Genomic DNA, 20601 nt, shown 5'->3' on the forward strand with positions numbered 1-20601 from the left:
TTACAGGGGTGGACGTGCTGCAGGTTCTCTTTAGCGAGAATTCCCATTCTGTGACATCTACAGCAGGAGGTAGTGACATCATTGTGCGTCCGTCCCATCCGGACTTTGTTTTCATTTGTAGTGAGATGTAGATGCCCCGCCATGAATATTTACATTCAACTGAATATTTTGCTTGTATATTGGGAGTGAACTACAAAATTAATAGATTCTTATACAGGGAGACTGAAGAATATATTACTTACGATTGTATGGGTACACTAGAATTTTGCAAATTTTATCCTGAGAATCCAATAGATAAATATGTGGACATGGTGAGATAATTTGGAGAAATCTATTTTGGAAATATTTCAAATCGGAGTTTACATGGGTAATTTCAAGCAAATTCTGCAAGAACTAAAAAATAATTTAAAATTGCAATACAGTACTTGTGTGGGAGCCATAAACCTTTGTGGTGCAAGGGTTTTTAGCTGAAAACTATCAGCTGGGTGGCTGAGAGGATTAATGTAGCAAAAAAAAAAGCCCAATTTGGACACTTTTGTAGGACCATTGACTCCCAACATATGTCCAACCACGTTGAAAACTGCGAAGGCACACATGGCCACTCTCTATTCAGGTCTGTGGGAGTTTCAAAAAATATCTTAGCATTTAAAAAGCCATTTTCGGCTCCCCTAGACTTGAATGAAGAGTCGCCATGAATGTGCAGGCAAGTGTCCACTTGGCCCAGTCGTGGGTCCCACCTCTATGAAGTACTTATGACATATCATATTAAATGCTTTGGGGGGAGTCAACAGAGGTTCCCTGGCCATTACATTTTCCCACATAGTGCGAGGGGGATGGAGGGTGATCACAAGTGTTTCAGGGGTGCGTGAAATAGCCAGAGAACCCCAAACCTGAATGGGTTTTGGTAATGGCCTCTGAAGCATTGTGCTTTATTTACATAAAACATTATTTTTCGAGTAAAGTAGCTTCCAATGCTATTAATAATTGTCCGTATGTTAAGATTGTGTAGATGGTGCAGGGGGGCTGTACAAAAAAAAATAAACTTGTACTTACCTTCTCCGGCGCTCCCTGTGTCCTATGCTACCATCTGTCATTGCTGTGCCCCTGTTTGTTTACAGGGGCAAACACGCTCAGCTCCAAAACTTTTGCCCGCCTTTTACGCCCAGCTGTACCCAGCCGCCATGCCTAATACACAGTGGGGCTTATTTACTAAGGGTCCGCGGATCGCATTTCCATCTGACTACCCGACATTTTCGCGATTTGGCCCACTGTGACAGTGATCGTGTCACACGTAAATGGATTTTGGCGCAGCTGCGCCGGCTTTCATGCAACAAAAATTGTGGGGCTTGCCGTTGGACGATCCAAGACAATGCGCTTACATGCACCAGGAAGAAGAAGGTGAACTCTGTCGGACCTGAGCGGGGAAGCGACACATGCAGGATATCAGGCGCACGATCTTCATGAATCGCAGCAGATGTGCATTCCGGTCGGACACGCACTTTCGGGGATTGCGCAGGATGGGTAAGTAAATGTGCCCTATTATGTTCAATGTGTATCAGGTGCTGGGATACAGGACAAGTCAGGTGTGCCAGGCGAGTGGAAGTTGTCGGAGCTGCGCATGTCTTCCCCTCGTAAGGGGACAAACAGGGACATGGCCCCAACAGACAGTTGCGCGGCCCCAACAGACAGCAGCACCGGAGAAGAGAAGTATAAGTTTAACTCTTTAAGGGTTAATAAAGATTGAATCTAATGGTAGATTTCCTTTAAATGTTTCTGTCCCTGTCTTTCATCTTATAGCCCAGGGATAAAATGAAAGGCTATAAAAAAAGACATATAAAATGTAATCCTCAGGCCACTTTGCAGTAATAGTATTACATAAAAGCCCATATCTCAGATCTACTTTACTGTACACATTCCAGAACCTCTTATCTAGTCATCCTTTCCAATTATTATAAGCTAAATCAATATTTAACGACCGTCATCTTAAACATTAACATCTTATGTATGTAGGTTTATTCATCAGATCAATACAACGAGGTATATATATATACTGTACATTTTATATATACAACAGCATGAACCTGGACTTTATCAGAATAGCTCTCAGGATAAATGCTGTTTTAATATACATGTTATAAATATATTCAGTGATGGTTTGTGAAGCTCAGTTTTCACATTCAAGTCTCTTTGCTAATGAGTATCCTTGGTGTTTCAATAACAATGCCTTGAATACTGAAGAAAAGAAAGGTTTCCAGACACAGGTTAAAACTCCATAATATTATTTGACACAATAAAAAAAAAAAAATCAAAGCATGAACAGATTCTGACGCGAGTCAAGCTTTTTATTGTTCTTAGGCTTAGCCAACACCCGAAACGCGTTAGAAAATTGTTTGCTCAATGGCTTTTAATTGTAGAAAATAAAATTATGGAGTTTTAACCACAATGTCAGGAAATATTTTGTTCCTTTAGTGGAATCACCTTCCTGCGGTCCAAGTAGGTTTCTCCTGAAGCAAAGTGGAACAACGCAGCAGCTGAGTGCAGCAGGGCACACGTGGAAAGGGTGAGCCGCAGTCATATATGCACAATGCCCAATGAGAGTCTATTGGAAATAATCCACACCCGGCTGTACTGATCACCTCCCAGTGAAATGACTAGTGTCAGACCATGTTCATAGATTTAAATAATAGGCAGAAATGTAGACTTAGGGCCGGATTGTCTTATTTTTGCTTGAAGATCTGACAACTCTGGCTTCAAGTGGTTGAATTGGTCTGTGATTTTCTAATATGCAGGTTGGCTTCTCACTCTCCGAAGTGCACAGTAAACCACGGAAATGAAAAAGCTGGAAAAAAAAAAAAAGATAAGAAATCCTGTTTATTACAGAAATGGAGTGGTGCTGGTACTGGTAGATATGGTCCACAGAATAAGAAAGATGCAATAAGACAACAAAGACTATGGAAGACTACAGGACAAGAGATGGATAAGTCAGGGGCATAACATCTTAGGCCTCATTCATACGAACGTATGGGGACACACGATCCAGCCAGGTCTATGGCACTTAATCACAGTGTGGGCTTTGAAAAGGGAGGAGCAAGGAGCACTTACCCGTCCTCTCTCCTCCTGGTGTGCTCCAGGTTGCAGTAGGGCCCTTGGCAAATATTTCTTAGTTTATTATACCAAACAGCCCCCTCATGGTTATTTATATAAGCCCCCCTGACACCCTAGGGATTTATTAGATACAGCCTCCCTCACCCCCATGGATTTCTTAAGGTTGTTGTAAGTCCCAAAAAAATTATCACCGTTACAGCTTACGTCCCTCGTCTTGATCCCACAGCTGTGTCTCCTTGAGAAGTATACCGCCACTATGTACAAATGTCCTGGACGGACTGCACGGTATCCACAAAGATTTTTTTAATTAAAAAAATCACCCAGCACCATGTTAAAAGTTTTGTTACGCCTTATTCTTCAATTTTAAACTATAATTTCCATAAACGCATTGTAGCTACAATGCATTTTTTTTCGTTTAGGGAAATTAATTTTTTTTTAAATTGAGGAATAAAGCGTGACAAAACTTTTAACACGGTGCTGGATGATTTTTTATTTTCAAAAATTGTCAAGGTATTCTGGAACTGAACCTGGACATTGTGTTATTGCATATGATTTGCAATTCATTTTTATTTTACCACCTGCCAAAATATTTCTACCACTTGTAAAAAATCTTGATGCAAAGTTCTACCCAAAACCAATTTCCAAGGTACAATTTCCACGTGATTTTGGAGTGCAATCTTGATGCCATCTTTGTACATGTCCCTGGATCACGATAATAGCTACAGACCACACATAGGTCATCAGTGTTACTGTATGGACAAACCCTTTAGGTGCAAAATATGATTACCAAAAACTACTAGGTATGGGACAAGGATCAAAATAATAATGACTTTGTATTACACACCTGTTCTGAGCTTATAAGTATCGCCTCCTGGAGGACGATCCACGTCACACATTCGGAGTAAGGGGGTGTTGTTAAGGATCCTTGATACGTCCAGTAATTTCGGTCATTGGGTAGCAAACTTGAAACATCCAACTGTGTGAATGGACATTCTTTATTCTAGAACACATAGAAAACATTTGTATTAAAATAGGAATGGCCTATATCTATATGTACAGTATTAATAAACTGATCAAAAAACAGAGGGAAGACTGAAAGGGGTTTTCTTGTCTGGGCACTCACATTCCGTTTCATTAATCTGCCATATACAAACATTTCTTCAATTAGATCTTATTAAATAAAGGTTCCTGTGTGAAGATAATTTCTCATAAATGTAGCCTTGTTGTCCCTTAGAAACGAGATGGCTTCCTCAGATACAGCCACCTCTGCTGGAGGGATTGCACAAAGAAACAAAAGGTTATTGTATATAAAATGTCCGGGAGTTACTACATGTTGCACAGCCACCCTGTGGTAATGATCGCTGAATCCTGGTGGTCCAGCAGGACTCTATAGCGAATGTCTGGCCACCGCTGCCAGAGTGTGACGTGGTCGTATCCGAGGAAGCTATCTGGTTTCTAAGGGACAACATGGCTACATTTATGAGAAATTATCTTCACACAGGAACATTTTTTTTATTAACCCCTTCACGCTCCGTGGCGGATATATCCGCCACGGAGCGCAGTGACTTAGCGCTCAGTGGCGGATATATCCGCCACGGCGCTTATGCCGGCTCGGCTCTGGATCAGAGCCGAACCGGCATCGGGAAACACGGGGTGCCGGCTGTAACTAATAGCCGGCACCCCAGTGTAACACCCGCGGTCGGAGTCGGCTCCGATCGCGGGTGTGTAACCCGTTAAATGCCGCGGTCAGCACGACCGCGGCATCTAACATGTCTCTGGGGTGTCTTTCCCCCACGATCGGCCCCCCCGAACCGTTTTCGGGGGGCACCGATCGCTGCTATGGATGTGCTGGGGTCCGATCTGGTCCCCAGCACAGCCTGCAGGCACTGCCAGTAAGATGGCGTCTGTGACGTCATCTTACTGGCATAGTGCCAGCCTATGCAAGTGCATAGGCTGACACTGATAATACTCTGCAATACATGATTATTGCAGAGTATTATCATGAACAAGCAATCAGATGATTGCTTGGTCATTTCCCATGGTGGAAAAAGTGAAAAAGTAAAAAAAAAATGTTATTCAATAAAAAATAAAGTAATAAATCAATAAAAATGCCCATAAGCCCCATAACATATAAAGAGACATATAACCCCAAAAAAGTCTAAATCATAACAAAAACCCCACATATATAGTATCACCGCGTCCGTAACAACCCGTAGAATAAAAGTAAATCATTATTGAACCCCCACGATAAACGCCGTAAAAAAAAACTGCTATAAACCTTCCAAAAATTATGATTTTTAGCTATTCAATCCCACAAAAAATGCTATAAAATGTGATAAAAAAACCATGTGTACTCCGACATGATACTGGTGCAAAGTACAACATGTCCCGCAAAAAATAAGCCATCAACCAGCTCCGTAGCCAAAAAAGTAACAATGTTATGCCACTTGGAAGACGGCAATACATAAATGATAGATTTTTCCCCACATTAGGGTTTTGTTTGACAAATTTAGTAAAACGTAAGAAAATATATTCATGTCTGGTCCCCGTAATCGTATCAACCCATAGAATAAAGATAACAGGATTATTAGTCTATACGGTGAACACCAAAAAAAAAAAGAGTAAAAAATCCAGTACAGAATTGATGCTTTTCTACTCCTGCCCTCAAAAAAAGTTCCAAAATTTTCAACAATAGGTGATACTAACCCCAAAATGGTAACAATGGGAAAAGCATCTCATCGCGCGCAAAAAAAATGGCATCACATGGCCCCAATAACGAAAAAGCGAAAATTTTATAGCCTTCAAAAGGGGCCAATGAGGAAACTAAAATCCTGGCAGCTGCAGCGCCCTCCTTCCCTTCTGCGCCTCGCTGTGCCCCCATAACACAAGTAATGGCCACATGTGGGGGGTCTTTGTACTCAGGAGAAATTGTAGAACAAATTGTATGGTGGGTTTTCTCTTTTTATATTTTGGAAATGTGTAAATTTTAGGGCTAAATGAACGTATAAGGGAACAATATGACCATTCTAAATTTCACCTCCATTTTGATTCAATTACTATGAAGATCTCAAGGGGTTAACAATCTTCGTAAAAGCGGTTTCTGATAGCTTGAGGGGTGCAGATTTGAAAATGGGTTGGTTATATAGGGGGTTTTGATGCTAAATATGTAAAATTTCATTCAAAACTGTATTTATCCCCAAAATAGTCAATTCTGAAAATCCGGAAAAGCGATATTCTTTTTGTAAGCCGCGTGACATCAAAATAAATTATCCAGACATTTCAGAAATTATGAAAATGTAAAGTAGACAAATGGGAAATGTTATTCAGCAACTTATTTAGGTGGTAAATCTATCTGCCTGAAAACGCAATGATTTTGAATTTTGAAAATGGCAAATTTTTCAAAAAATTTATCATATTTGCTTTTTTTTTGTAAGTAAACGCAAAACTTATCAGCCAAAATTTACCACTAAAATGAAGTACAACATGTGGGGAAAAAACAATCTCAGAATCGTTTTGATAAGTAACAGTGTTCAAAAGTTATAACCATATAAAGCGACGCAGGTCAGAATCCAAAAAATCGGGCTGAGCCTTATGTTACAAAATGGCTGCGTCCTTAAGGGGTTAACATCCAATTGAAGAAATGTTTACATATGGCAAATGAATTTAATTAAATGTTAATGCCCAGATGGGAATACCCCTTTAAACAGCACAATGTAATTCTAAGTCAATCACATTTCTGTGAAATCAACACATCCAGTTATGAATCAACACTGATTGCAAATCGATTTCTCCTGTAACAGGCAACAGGTAAAATTATGGAAATTAGCAATAGAATCCATATAAAGGAGTGGTTCTGTAGGTGGTGTACACAGACTATTTATCTGTTCTCATCCCCTTTGGCTGTTGTTGCCCCTAGAAGTGGCATGAGATGTCACTGTCAGAAATAGACTCCATGAGAGTGGTATGAGGGCCGCAAGTCATTGATGTGCTTGCAGCATGATACCATTTGACAGTAAATACCAAGATTGGCAAATTTCACAATGGCACCGTGTGTTCACAGATGAGAACAATATCACATTGAGCACATGTGACAGATGGGACAGTGTCTAGAGATGCCATGGAGAACATTCTGCTGCCTATAAAATCAACCATTATGACCGGTTTGGCAGTGGGTCAGTAATGGAGTGGGGAAGCTTTTCTTCAGAGGGTTGTAGAACCCTCTATGTGCTAACCAGAAGTACACCAGGCCATCCAGGAGTTGACAGACACTTTCATCCAGTTCTAGGAGGAGATCTCTGAAGAGAACATTTGGCCCCTTATCAGGAGCACAACAAGGCATTGTACAGAGGTCATACAGGAACGTGGAGGCCACACACAACACCGAGCCACATTTCCTTGTCTTGAGGCATTTCCACTGAATTTGGATCAGCCTGAAATATGATTATCAATATCATTCTTAATCTAGACTCCCATGGGATATTCACTTTGATTTATCATTTTTATGTTTTATCGTTTTCAACACATTACGCTCTGTAATGAGTGATAAATTGCAACTGGGATATTAAAGTCGTTGAGATCTAGGATGTGGTATGTTAGTGTTCTCTTTGTCTTTTTGAGCAGTGTATTACAGATTTGGTCAAGATGCATTGCAAGCTGATATATAGAAAACATGTTTTAGCACGGCCTACTCTGATAATTATAATCCCCCAATGGAAGACAGGGTTTATGTGCAATGGTTTAGCCCCTGCAAACTTACCCGGTGATGATCCGATGTGATATACACTAGAGGCAGATTGGATAAGATTTCACCAAACTTCATTCATATGCTTGGTGCAAAGTGACCCGTCCTGCGGGTTTTTAACCTCCCGTATACTATACTGTGGGTTCTCAACCTTTGCAATGTATATCACCCGGCAGATCAGTACGGAATGTGATCATTTTAAAGATAAAGGCTAGAGTGAATGTCTCTGTATCATATAAAGTAATACAAAGTCCCATGTCTGCTGATGGGTAGGGCTAGGGGGATCGGAGAGAAGTGGGTAGTGAAGGCTCTGATGTTCATAAGGACCCCTGTCCAAATGTCCCTTTTATCCTATACAGGTTAGTACCTGGATTACGTACAAGATAGGTTCCATAGGTTTGTTCTTAAGCTGAATTTGTATGCAAGTCGAAACTGTATATTTTATCATTGCAGATGCAGAGAAAAAATTTTTTGGCCTCAGTGACAATTGTAGCAAATTTTTTTCTGTAATGGATCCAAAGATCATCAATAAAGCTTCATTACAGACACCTTACAGCTGGACATTGCAGTCTGGGACTATAATAAAGCATTCAGAGAGCTTCACCAGGGGTCTCAGGGGGCAGAGGGGTCTGTCTTTAACTAGGGTTCGTCTATAAGACGGGTGTCTTTGAGTGGGGGGACGCCTGTATTAAAATTTCACCAGGTTTTGGAAACACTGAAACTGTACCAGATCAGAACCTACTAAGGCCTTCATTTCTTATCAATTTCACAGTCCTTGACACCTACCTTTGTTTTTACCTTGTCCAAGTTATTAATTATATTCTGTATAACTGGATTTGCTTCTCCAATCTGTAAAAAAAAAAAAAATTACAGAAAATTAATTTCATTTATCGTGTTTAGATAATAGTTATTATTCAAGGCCATGTGATGCGATAAGGCAACCTAACCTATGATCCACAATTATATAATACAGATTATGAATTATACTGCTTGGGTATAACGGAGGTCATTAAAGGGCTATTTTTCATGGTGAGAAGTAATGACATTGTTCTAGGATATGACCGGTGGAGGTTCAACCTTTGGAACCCTTGATAATAATGAAAACATTGGGGTCACATTGTTGATTCGGCAATAGGTCTCCTTCTAAATTTTTCCTGCAGTTACATGCCCTTCCACTAATTTGTGAACACTGCAGGCAGCTCCATTGACTTAACACATTAACAGAAAATCTCATTGTAAGTCACTGACTATCAATACTGAGGTAGACATCCCCTTTAAAAATTCAACTTAAACCACTAAACATTATACATAGGCTTTAAAGGGATTGTTCAGGATCAGAAAAATATATTTATAGCTAGGGGTAGTATTGAAGGGCATCTACCACCTGGATGAAGGACTGTATGCAAATGAGCCTTAGGGGCTCCAGGCTCCATAGGTGCTCATTTGCATACAGTCCTTCTTCCTGGTGGTAGATGTCCTTTAAAACAATAAACACCTCTGTATGAGCTCCTGTTCCCCATAGGCGACGACTGTTACTGCTGGCATGTGTTTGTATACAGAAATCGGTGGTGACATATATAAGACGTATAAATAAAAGCCGCCAGGAGCCATGAGAGAACGGGAGCGCGGAGAGGGGTATGCAGTTTGGCGGTTTGGGTGGCAAAGCACCCACCAAATTTTATACTGACAAGGGCCTTCACCCATGAAATCCTCTTACATCTGTTACTGTAGCAGGAAGAAGCAATAGCGACTATTTAGTAACTTAGTTATAAAAATATAGGATATAAGATGAGGACCGACACAAAATAACATGAGGAAGATCTGAATGATCCCTGAAAATTACTTAATTGTTAAAACATGGAAATTCTAAATCTTCAAATAGAAAAAAAAAAACATATATTATATAAAATATGGATTTACCATTTTAATAGCAAATTTACAGCTTTAACACCATGTTATAGGGATTTATTTTTTTTTTGCTGGGAAAACCACAGTGGACAGATGACACCCGTTATCATGTAGCGTTATCAATATATAAATTAGTGTACTAGAGTCTTGACTTCTGCAGTAAATGTTGCAGTAATCCTGTTATCTCGATTATAAACTAGCTCTAGTTAATATGTAAAGATTTATTGTTATTTTTATACTTTGAAGTGTATTTTCATCTAATATTCAGCAACACCTTGAAGTGTATTAAAAACCCTTTAATGACACAAGCTGCGGCCTTTTCCTACAAGGCAAGTGTCCAGTGGCATTGATTGCGCTGTTAACCTGTTAGATGCCACAGTCCAACCCAACTGTGCCCCCTAAACGGCAGTGAAACATGGGAGCTACATTGATGTGAGCTCATTGCTGGGTGGGTGCTGAATAGTTGCCATAATGGCTAGGAGCCTCTGAGATGCTCCCAGGGCTGCCATGTCGCAATGACTATTACAACCTGGGAGTAATAGGGAAGTGGTATTTTAAAGGAAATCTACCAGTTAGAAAATATAAAAAACAGATAAACATACTTACCTACGCTCCTCTTCATCGCAATCCCGGCGGGGTTCTTCTCAAGCTTGACATTCCGGGATCACCTAAAAAAGAAAGTTATAATTAGCAGCACGGTGCTCGGGGACAAGATGTCCCATGCTCCAGGCTGCTAATTATTCACGCCCCGCACCTCCCTCACAAATGCTGGGAGCAAGGGAGAGGGAGGTGACGTCATAGATACAAAGATGCAGCTAAGCTAACTAAAAATAAAAAGTATTAAAGCCAAGCTTACGACATAGATACAGTAATAGAATTATGCTTACTGTATACAGTACCAGAACAAAACTTATTACAGACTTACACCCCATAACATCTTGGGGAAAACTATTAAAAAACTAAATCCAGCACCAGTAATTTTTTCCAACTTTTCTTTATTAAACCATTTTAACAATTTTACAAACCAGCCGTAAGACACTGCTAAGATAAGGGGGAAGGAAGAGTGGAGGAAAAGGAAGGGGAGCAGAAAGACATATATTTATTCATAGGCTTCCGGCAAATAACTAAGGACTCGAAGAGTGTGGAAGAGCAGTGAGATCAATCATAGAAGTATGCACACGAGTCAATTGGATACAGTCTTTACATAAGTACTGGACCCATGAGTCTGATTTATAATTGCATGCATTCGAATAGTCCACAACAGTGGCATGGGGTGCTGGGTTGAGGAAGGATGGGGGTTGAATTGACATGTTAGGATAAGCAGAAGAGACCCATCCATCCAACAGATGAGCACCAGCTATGACTTTTGGCAGGATGTGGGGAAGAGTGCCCTGGAGGCAGGATCACATCAGAGATTGGTCCAAGGACCATGTGGTGGAGCTAAGGCAGTCATAGATCTTAGTGTGTATATGAGCAGCTAAAATAAAATGTTTAAAAAAAATTTTGGGACTTTCAGTTCTAGCACAAGTCATCTTCTGGTGAATCCATAATAATTGACAGGTTAATTTAATTTAGACATTGTAAACAGACTAGACAGTGGCCAATGTTATTTCACAGCAGTTTATGGGTAGAATAAAAAGGACTAGAGATGGCATGAAGAGCGTCTCATATCAAGTTACTTAGATAGGGCAGATGCATTGCACTTTATATTAATTATTAACATTAGAAGAAAGGCTGGAAAATAAATTGCTTTCCTTTCAATTATTAGCCCATAAAACACAGAGGTCATTTATAGTTTACGATTTTAATCTTCATATCTCACAAGTCTTACAAGATACTTTATTTTTCCTACTAATGAAAAAAAATATTACCTACATAATAAAGAAAAAGAAGGAATTAAAATGGAGCTTCCTGCTCATTTAGTTGGTCACCGCCGCTTCCCCCAACCATCATCATAGGACAATAGATTGGATGTGTATCGGGACTTTTAGACCAGAAACCTAGCATACAAGCTCTGATCAATCTCTCCCAAAGTCTTTAAGAATTACACGGATAATTATCTGGCAATGGGTCACTTGTCTTCAGAAATTTTTTAAAATTGAATGTGAAGCCATCGTACAGAAAATACATCAGAGACAAATGATTGACTTGGTAACAAACCTTTTAACAAAACTGCATAAAAGTGCAGATAATAATATTAAACTTTGTTGTTTATTAAGGAAATATGTTCCTGCGTCGTCCTTTTTTGCTGTATCATTCTATCTGCTTTTAGTAGTCTGAATAAACCAGCTCCCCCTCCCTACACACCATTGACAGCTGAAAGACAAAGGAGCAATGACTTAACTCCTTACAGACAGTCCCTGGATAGTCTAATTCACCTTTCAGAATTGAATCATCAAAATAAATATTTTCTAGTTTTGGAATGAGCTAACTTTTAGCCTAAATGACCTTGTATATTTGCTTTGATAGCTGAGAAAGCTTTACGATACACTGCTCACAGCAGGAGAAAGAAGAGGCAGAAAAAGGGTACAGAGAAGCTATTTTACCACCTGCACTATTCATTTCAAAAATGAAAAGAAAATAAGAAATATTATTTCCTTGAGGGTCCTCTTCCCTGCCTTCCGATTTCTACTTGACAGGCCAATGATTTCTCATATGTTAATCAAATGCTCATGTTATAGCTTAGTTGAAATACATGCCGTTGAGCACTGTATACCAAGAAATACATAACTGCTGCTACACAATGTGCGTCACAGTGCCTGGTATACAGAGATGGGACCTACAACAGCACTTGTCCACATGCCAAATTCCATTCATGCATGGAAAAACCAGGGATACTTAGTCATAGATCCAGGCACCATGACTGTGATAATCTTCTTATATGTGTTATCCTTGGCCTCCTTTCTTTTAAAATCAACTTTCAAAATTATGTTAATGAGCCTAACAGTTTACTGGGCTATTACTCCTTGGTGCAGCAGATTAACAGGCCGTTAGACTGTCTCCCCCTCCCACCTTCTCCTGGTCAGCACTTCCCCTCTCTCTCGGTCTCATGGAATTGCAGTGCAGAAGAGAAAGTTTCAGAAACAGTGGGAGGGGCAAAGTTTCTGAGGGATAGAGGGACAATGGGAACCACACCAGCCTTTCAGACTCATTAGCATAATGTAAAAGTTTATTTTAGAAGGTAGGAGGCCATGGATAACACATATAAGAAGATTACCACAGTCACGGGGCCTGGATCTATAAGTAAGTGTCCCTGGTTTATCATGATGGATTTTGATGGTAGATTTCCTTTAAAACAACAGACTACCACTAAACTTTATGACCAATCCTATAGGTAATCTATATCATAGTCCAATAAAATCTCTTTAATGAAAGAAAAGGCTTTAAGAATATGGCTCAGACCTGTATTTATAAATGTTTTTCATAATGCATGAACAACATTTAGTAACTTTAAGTAACAAGTAGACCACTCCTTCTGTCATCATAACCCCATATACACTTCATTGTTACTGAAGAAGTTAATGTACATGATAGTTGTATAGAGTACCTTTAATAGCACACCTATTACAGCCAAGCCGTCCGGATGCTTCACAGCCTCATCAAAGGATGGATACTTCTGTGCGTTCCAGTGCACGATATGCAACTACAAGAGGCAAAAGAAGACATTTTATATAGTTAATTAGATTCTACCAAAACAATTAGGTTATTTTCACACTTTACTGTACATTATCACATGCACATTAAATAATAAAATTGTATATATAGTTAGTTTGTTAATGTTCCCTGACAACTATGTGATTATCCCACATTGTATCCCTAGCAATTTGTTGTTCTTTTGTATCAGACTGTCATTATATCTCCTACGAGAAGTAAGTTCTTGGAGATATAGAAAGCATAGGGACAGAAATTGTCACTCAAATAATAGTATGACATAAATATACAACAAATCGAAAAAAGACTTCAATGGCCATAGTACAGTGGGAAAAAAGTACTGTATATACTCAAATGTTAGTTGACCCAAGTATAAGCCAAGTAACCTAATTTTACCACAAAAAACTGGGAAAACTTATTGACTCGAGTATAAGCGTAAGCGTAAATGTGAAAACAAATCCAGAAAGTCCAATTGTCTGATATTTAAAGAATTTATTTACAAATTATGGTGGAAAATAAGTATTTGGTCACCTACAAACAAGCAAGATTTCTTGTTCTCACATACATGTAACTTCTTCTTTAAAAGGCTCCTCTGTCCTCCCCCCATTACCTCAAACCGTCACACTTAAACCTCCACTTTGGTGAAGACCAAAGAGCTGTGCAAGGACACCAGAAACAAAATTGTAGACCTGCACCAGGCTGGGAAGACTCAAACTGCAATAGGCAGCAGCTTGGTGTGAAGAAAATGTGGGAGCGATTATTAGAAAATGGAAGACATACAAGACCACTGATAATCTCCCTTGATTCGGGGATTCACATAAGATGTCACCCCGTGGGGTCAAAATGATCACAAGAAAGAGGAGCAAAAATCCCAGAACCACACATGAAAACCTAGTGATGACCTGCAGAAAGCTGGGACCAACGTAACAAAGGCCCCCGTCCGTAACACCACACCATCAGGCACTCGGATCCTGCAGTGCCAGATGTGTCCCCCTTCTTAAGCTACATATCGGGGACTGTGTGAAGTTTGCCAGAGAGAATTTGGATGTTCCAGAAGAGTATTGGAAGGATCTCATATGATCAGATGAAACCAAAATACAACTGTTTGGTAGAAACACAACTCATTGGGGCTCATTTACAAAGGGTCCACGGACCGCGATTCTGTCGGGTTTCCAGAATATTTCCTTTTTGCGCCAAATTGCCCCGGGTTTTTGGTGCACATGATTGTGGCGCATCAGCCCAGGCTTGCATGCAACAGAAATCGTGTCGCAAGATCAAGCACTCACATGCACTAGGAAGAAGAAGGTGAACTCCGGCGGATCTCAGCGCAGAAGCAACACATGTAGGAAATTGGACGCACGGCCTTAGTGAATCGCGGCAGCTCTGAATCCTCGTCGGACAACGCACCGCGGGATCGCGATAGGACCAGGTAAGTAAATCTGCCCCATTGTGTTTAGAGAAGAGTGAATGCTGAGTTGCATCCAAAGAACACCAGACCTACTGTGAAGCATGGGAAGGGGAGGGTGTAACATCATGATAAGGGTCTGTTTCTCTGCAAAGGGACCAGGACAACTGATCCATGTACATGAAATAATGAATGGGGCTGTCACGGGTGCCCCTGCAACCCATATCCCGAGTCACAGGCGCACCTGTGTGCCTTCCTGTCCACCAGAGCCTGCCTGCACGTTCACTCACCTCTCCCGACTCCAGTGGCGTTCTCCGTTGCGTGCTTTTCCGTCTCCTTGGGCGCACACACGCCGGCTCTGTAAGATTTAAAGAGCCAGCACACCGATAATTGCCGCTGGCTGACCGCCTGCCAAGATAAGTTCCTGTGTCCCCTGCCAGATCTTCAAGCCGTGTGCCTTAGAGAAAGCTTTGTTCCTATACCCTGCGCTGTTATTGTGATTTCTTGTTGTGACCCCAGTTCCGTTATTTACTTTGATCCCGTGATGCCAGTCTTGACCTTCTGCCTGTCCCCGACCACGAGTTTGCTTTACGATTCTGTACTTCGCCTTGGCTGCCACCGCGGACGAAGCTGCACCTGTCGAACGACCTGGTGGCACCATGCCGCAGCAGGCCCGACCCACTTTGCGGCGGGCTCTGGTGAAAACCAGGTACCATTTAGACTCTGGTCCCAGGTGTCGGCTTACCTTATCGTCTGCGGTGGTCCAGTGGGTCCACTATTTTATGAGATATGAGATTTTGAGTGCAAACCTCCTTCCATCAGCAAGGGCATTGGAGATGAAACATTGGTGGGTCTTTTAGCATCACAATGATCCCAAGCAGATCACCAGGGCATCTAAGGAGTGGCTTCATAAGAAGCATTTCAGGGTCCTGGAGTGGCCTCACCAGTCTCCAGATCTCAATCCCATAGAAAACTTTTGCAGGGAGCTGAAAGTCAGTGTTACCCAGCAACAGCCCCATAACATCACTGCTCTAGAGGGGATCTGCATGGAGGAATGGGCCAACACACCAGTAATAGTGTGCGCCAACCTTGTGAAGACTTACAGCAAACGTTTGACCTCTGTCAGTCTGTCCGGTCAACAGGTGGACTGTTCTGTTATAAGTTGGGCACACTGTATAAAGTTTCTTATCTACAAACAACATTCTATAGAGCAGGAGAAGCCGAGCAGTTTGTACATAAGCGTCCTATCTGGAGGCAGCATATTATATAGCAGGAGAAGCCGAGCAGATTGTACATATTCTCTTATCTGCAGGCAGGACGTTATAGAGCAGTAGGAGCTAAGTAAGTTTGTACAGAGTGTCCTATCTGCAGGAAACATGTTATAAAGCAAAAGGAGCTGAGCAGTTTGTAAATAGTGTCCTGTATGCAGGCAGCATCATTTAGAGCAGGAGGAACTGAAAATAGTGTGCAAAGTGTTCTATCTTTAGGCAGATTATTATAGAGGGGCTGAGCATATTGTAGATAGTGTCCTTCCAATGGGCAGCATGTTATAGAGTAGTGTTAATGGACCATTGTACAAGTTTTTACCTCTTGTGTTACCCCCTTCAACCTCATAGACTGTAAGCTCTTGTGTCACCCCCTTCAACCTCATAGACTGTAAGCTCTTGTGTCGCCCCCTCATCCTCATAGACTGTAAGCTCTTGTGTCACCCCCTTCAACCTCATAGACTATAAGCTCTTGTGTCGCCCCCTCATCCTCATAGACTGTAAGCTCTTGTGTCACCCCCTTCATCCTCATAGACTGTAAGCTCTTGTGTCGCCCCTTCATCCTCATAGACTGTAAGCTCTTGTGTCGCCCATTCATCCTCATAGACTGTAAGCTCTTGTGTCGCCCCTTCATCCTCATAGACTGTAAGCTCTTGCGTCACCCCCTCATCCTCATAGACTGTAAGCTCTTGTGTCACCCCCTCATCCTCATAAGCTCTTGTGTCACCTCCCTCATCCTCACAGACTGTAAGCTCTTGTGTAACCCCCTCATCCTCATAGACTGTAAGCTCTTGTGTCACCCCCTCATCCTCATAGACTGTAAGCTCTTGTGTCACCCCCCTCATCCTCATAGTATGTAAGGTATTGTGTCACCTCCTCATCCTCATAGACTGTAAGCTCTTGTGAGCAGGGCCCTCACTCCTATTGTTCCATAGAACTATATTTTTACTCTGTAATGTCTTATTTTCTTTGTATTTGTCCTCCATGATTTGTAAAGGTGCTGTATAAATACATATGATCATAGATTATTAGATGAATGTTCCTGAAACTACACATAAAAATTAGAGTATGAATCCACCAAAAAGAGATGGCAATAGAATGACAAGTGGGAATTGATCAAAATATGTAAGGAATACATATGATCAGGTCATCAATGTCAGATTCTAGTGAATTCAATATAAATGGGAGCGGAGCTGCTGTAACACAACCAGGCCACTAGACAGTGAATGGAGCTATTGTCTGTGTTGACTCCAGGGTGTGAGGCAGGAAAAATCAGGTGCTGGGCAACCAAATTTTATTAAGGTCTTTTGTCCTTGCACCCAAGACAACACTGTACAGAATGAAGAATATATTATTAGTGAAATATACTGTATGCCAATGAAAGAATCTATGGGCAACCAGAGGTCTTTTTTTTCTTTTAGCATTTTCTACTGGTGAGAACTTGTTGTGGTGCAAAACATGTTTCTAGGAATTCTAGCCAAGTGATTGATGTCTTGTCTGATCATAAGAGCAGATCTGTCATCACTCTGCATTGTAAAGCTCCTGTAGCACCTGCTGCATAAATCATTTAATAAGTAATAGAGGATCAGATAGATATAGTTTTTGGGATTTTAATGTGATATATGCCTTCTTGTTTAGAATTTATTGAATTTTTTTGTAAATCTGCATGTTATTAGCTCCCCTAGTGGTGGTTTCAGGTAAATACAGTTTGTTATATTCTACCATCAGTACATGAGAGGTCACTGTAATAATTGACCTCCTCATTACATCATGTTGGTCTTATAATATATATATTAGGAGCACATCCTCTTACCTCAGCGGGATATGTCTGTCCATCAATTACATGCTCAGAACCATCCTGGTCAGAAGATCCCCAATGAAAATGGAGCTGACGTAAACGATAGTAACCAGTCAATGGTCCATCACTTACAACTAGAAACAGAGAGGGGCAAAAGTCAAACGCAGTGTAAAATGTAAAAAATGTTGTTCTAGGAAATGGTTACTGTCAATGGTATGTAAATATCAGCTCATGTGAATAATTTGATAAGGATTTCAGAACAGAATCCTTATGGAAATCCTTATCATGTTCACTGTTTTTACATCCATCATAGACTATTTATTCCCCTTTTACTTGAAATAATATATATTAAATTTTTGCCTACAATATCTGTAAGAAAAACTAAATCTCTGAGAAGAATAAGCAAATGTATACTTTTTGCAACAGATAAGTCCCATCCCATAAGAAATATTCCTCATCAACCTCCTATTCCCACGCAGACAAAAATCTTAAATATACTCAGGATAACAAAATAACACAAAAATATGTTATTAACAAAATACAACATTTCACAGATATAATTCTAACCTGTCTCTATCACTCCCGGTGTACACAATATTGGTTGATTCTGGATCCAACCATAAATTTCCTGAATTAGGGTCGGGCAGGGCAGATTCTTCTCATGAAAATCTTCTCCTGTCTCACACTGCAGTGCTCTTTGCATCGGTCCCTCCCCCTCCATTACAAGACCAGCTCAAACACACTTCCTACCAGCAAGCAGGGTGTGGAGAGTAAATTTACAGGCCAGTGATGGGAAGTCCGGCTCTTCTTAGTGAGCAGGACCATTAATCTCTGCTCACTAAGAAGAGTCAGCGCTTCTGGCGCCAGAACGGCTCCCCATTAAATGTATAATATGGAGCCTCAGTCCAGCCAGTCCCTCCCTCCACACCACTTTTAACCTGACTTTATTGGAGTCATGGTAGGCTGATTAGGGGTGGGCTTAAGTGAGACATCGGCTCACTGAGGGGAGCCTACTCCCTTTGTTCACGTGAAAGAGCCGGCTTCACAACTGCAGGCAAAATGAGATCTTTGTATCAGAGGAAGGAGGTACGGCAGAGGTGATTGTGTGTGATTGTGTGTGTGTGATATAGCTGAGTAAGTAGTGCTGGAGAATGTCATGGTGTGTTATATGCATCTCATGGATCTTGGGCCAGATTTATTAAAGCCCCTGCTCAAGTTTTCTGTCAGATTTTGCATGTTCTTTTATGTGCAAACTGCTTGCACAGGAGTCCCCAGGTTACATACAGGATATGTTGTTTAAGTTTGTTCTTAGGTTTGTTCTTAGATTTTTCAAAATTTTGCTATAATCGGACCAAGGAATATCAATAAAACTTCATTACAGACACCTTACAGCTGATCATTGGTGTCCTTTAAGTAGGGGATAACCTGTATTTAAGAAGTGCCCTTGACACATTTGTGCACGCGGGCACGATTCATTTGTGTGCCGGCTGCACTATACCCGACGTGACACATAATTCTGCACTAAAAGGGACGTTCCAGTGCAGTTGGACCTTGCGCCACATTTATCATGGAGAGTCCGACAGAAATGTGTCACACGGCCCATGTTAAAGACAGTTGGTGCATTTTGTTGGAGCAGTGCAGGGGGACACCAGATTCATGAATTATGGGCGGCACAATTGCTGAATCTGGCACCCTTTGCATCTTACAAAGTCAAACTGCACCTAGTGCAGTTTGCACTGTTCTTGATACATGTGGCCCATTGAGTCGGTACCAGCTGTCAATGGCACTGGCTCAGATACTAAGCGGGCACTATGTCAGAGTCATACATGTTAGCCTCTATGGTAATTGCCTTCTTAGACATGTTTATAGCTGAGTAAGAAGGTATTAAGATACTGTTCTTGAGTTTTGACATAGAGATTATTATTATTATTGACCATAGATTTTAACTGGTCCAGTATGATATCATTACCCCAATATGAAACTCCCATGGTAGTGCAATATCCCCTGCTTTCATAAATTGATCCTTTAGCTATGACCTACCTGACTTGTCATTGTTGTCTTCAAACTCCACGTTAAAACAATGACCCACGTTGACAAGTCTCCGTGATGATTTAGGATCGTAGTAGATGTACAGAGGCCTTAAAGAAGAATCATATCTGACTTTCTTAGTATAAATATTAATTGGGGACTGACGAGGTCGGCAATGTTCATTGCGTGAGGTAGACACACCCATATCCGGGCTTCTTCCTGTAAAGAAAAAAACAATGATTTAGTAATTTATTTATTTTTTGCATTTTATAGTTTATTATCCAGGAGCAAATATGGTTCCATGATTTATTAACCGTTAATACAGGCAGTCCCCGGGTTACATACAAGATAGGGTCTGTAGGTTTGTTCTTAAGTTGAATTTGTATGTTAGTCGGAACTGTATATTTTATCATTGTAATCCCAGCCAGAACTTTTTTGGTCTCTGTGACAATTGGATTTTAAAAATGTTGGGTTGTCATAAGAATCAGGATTAACACTAAAGCTTCATTGCAGACACCTGTGATAACTGTTACAGCTGATTATTGTAGCCTAGGACTAAAGTACAGTAAATTACCAATATCCAGAGGTCTGTTTGTAACTAGGGGTCATATGTAAGTCGAGTGTTCTTAAGTATGGGCTGCCTGTATAATCCATTACATACATGTTCCAAACTTTGCTACAGGAGGGTAGATTCCTAATA

The 20601-nt window shown here is 40.8% G+C and overlaps 1 protein-coding gene across 3 annotated transcripts in view; it reads right to left on the bottom strand.

Moving 5' to 3' along the window:
• Nucleotides 1-1996: 1996 nt before the first annotated feature.
• LOC140132624 (carbonic anhydrase 13-like) overlaps nucleotides 1997-20601 on the bottom strand; it is a 43235-nt gene continuing 24630 nt past the window's right edge. For all 3 annotated transcript variants that reach the window (XM_072151611.1, XM_072151613.1, XM_072151612.1), the window contains exons 2-7: nucleotides 19914-20120; nucleotides 17889-18007; nucleotides 13302-13397; nucleotides 8633-8695; nucleotides 3950-4105; nucleotides 1997-2839 (exon numbers count right to left, since the gene is read on the bottom strand). In XM_072151611.1, coding sequence (XP_072007712.1) covers nucleotides 2702-2839; nucleotides 3950-4105; nucleotides 8633-8695; nucleotides 13302-13397; nucleotides 17889-18007; nucleotides 19914-20120 — 779 coding nt within the window. In that variant the 3' untranslated portion in view covers nucleotides 1997-2701. The remainder of the gene's footprint in view (nucleotides 2840-3949; nucleotides 4106-8632; nucleotides 8696-13301; nucleotides 13398-17888; nucleotides 18008-19913; nucleotides 20121-20601) is intronic.

Source organism: Engystomops pustulosus, chromosome 5 (assembly GCF_040894005.1).
Source record: "Engystomops pustulosus chromosome 5, aEngPut4.maternal, whole genome shotgun sequence".
NCBI lineage: Eukaryota > Metazoa > Chordata > Amphibia > Anura > Leptodactylidae > Engystomops > Engystomops pustulosus.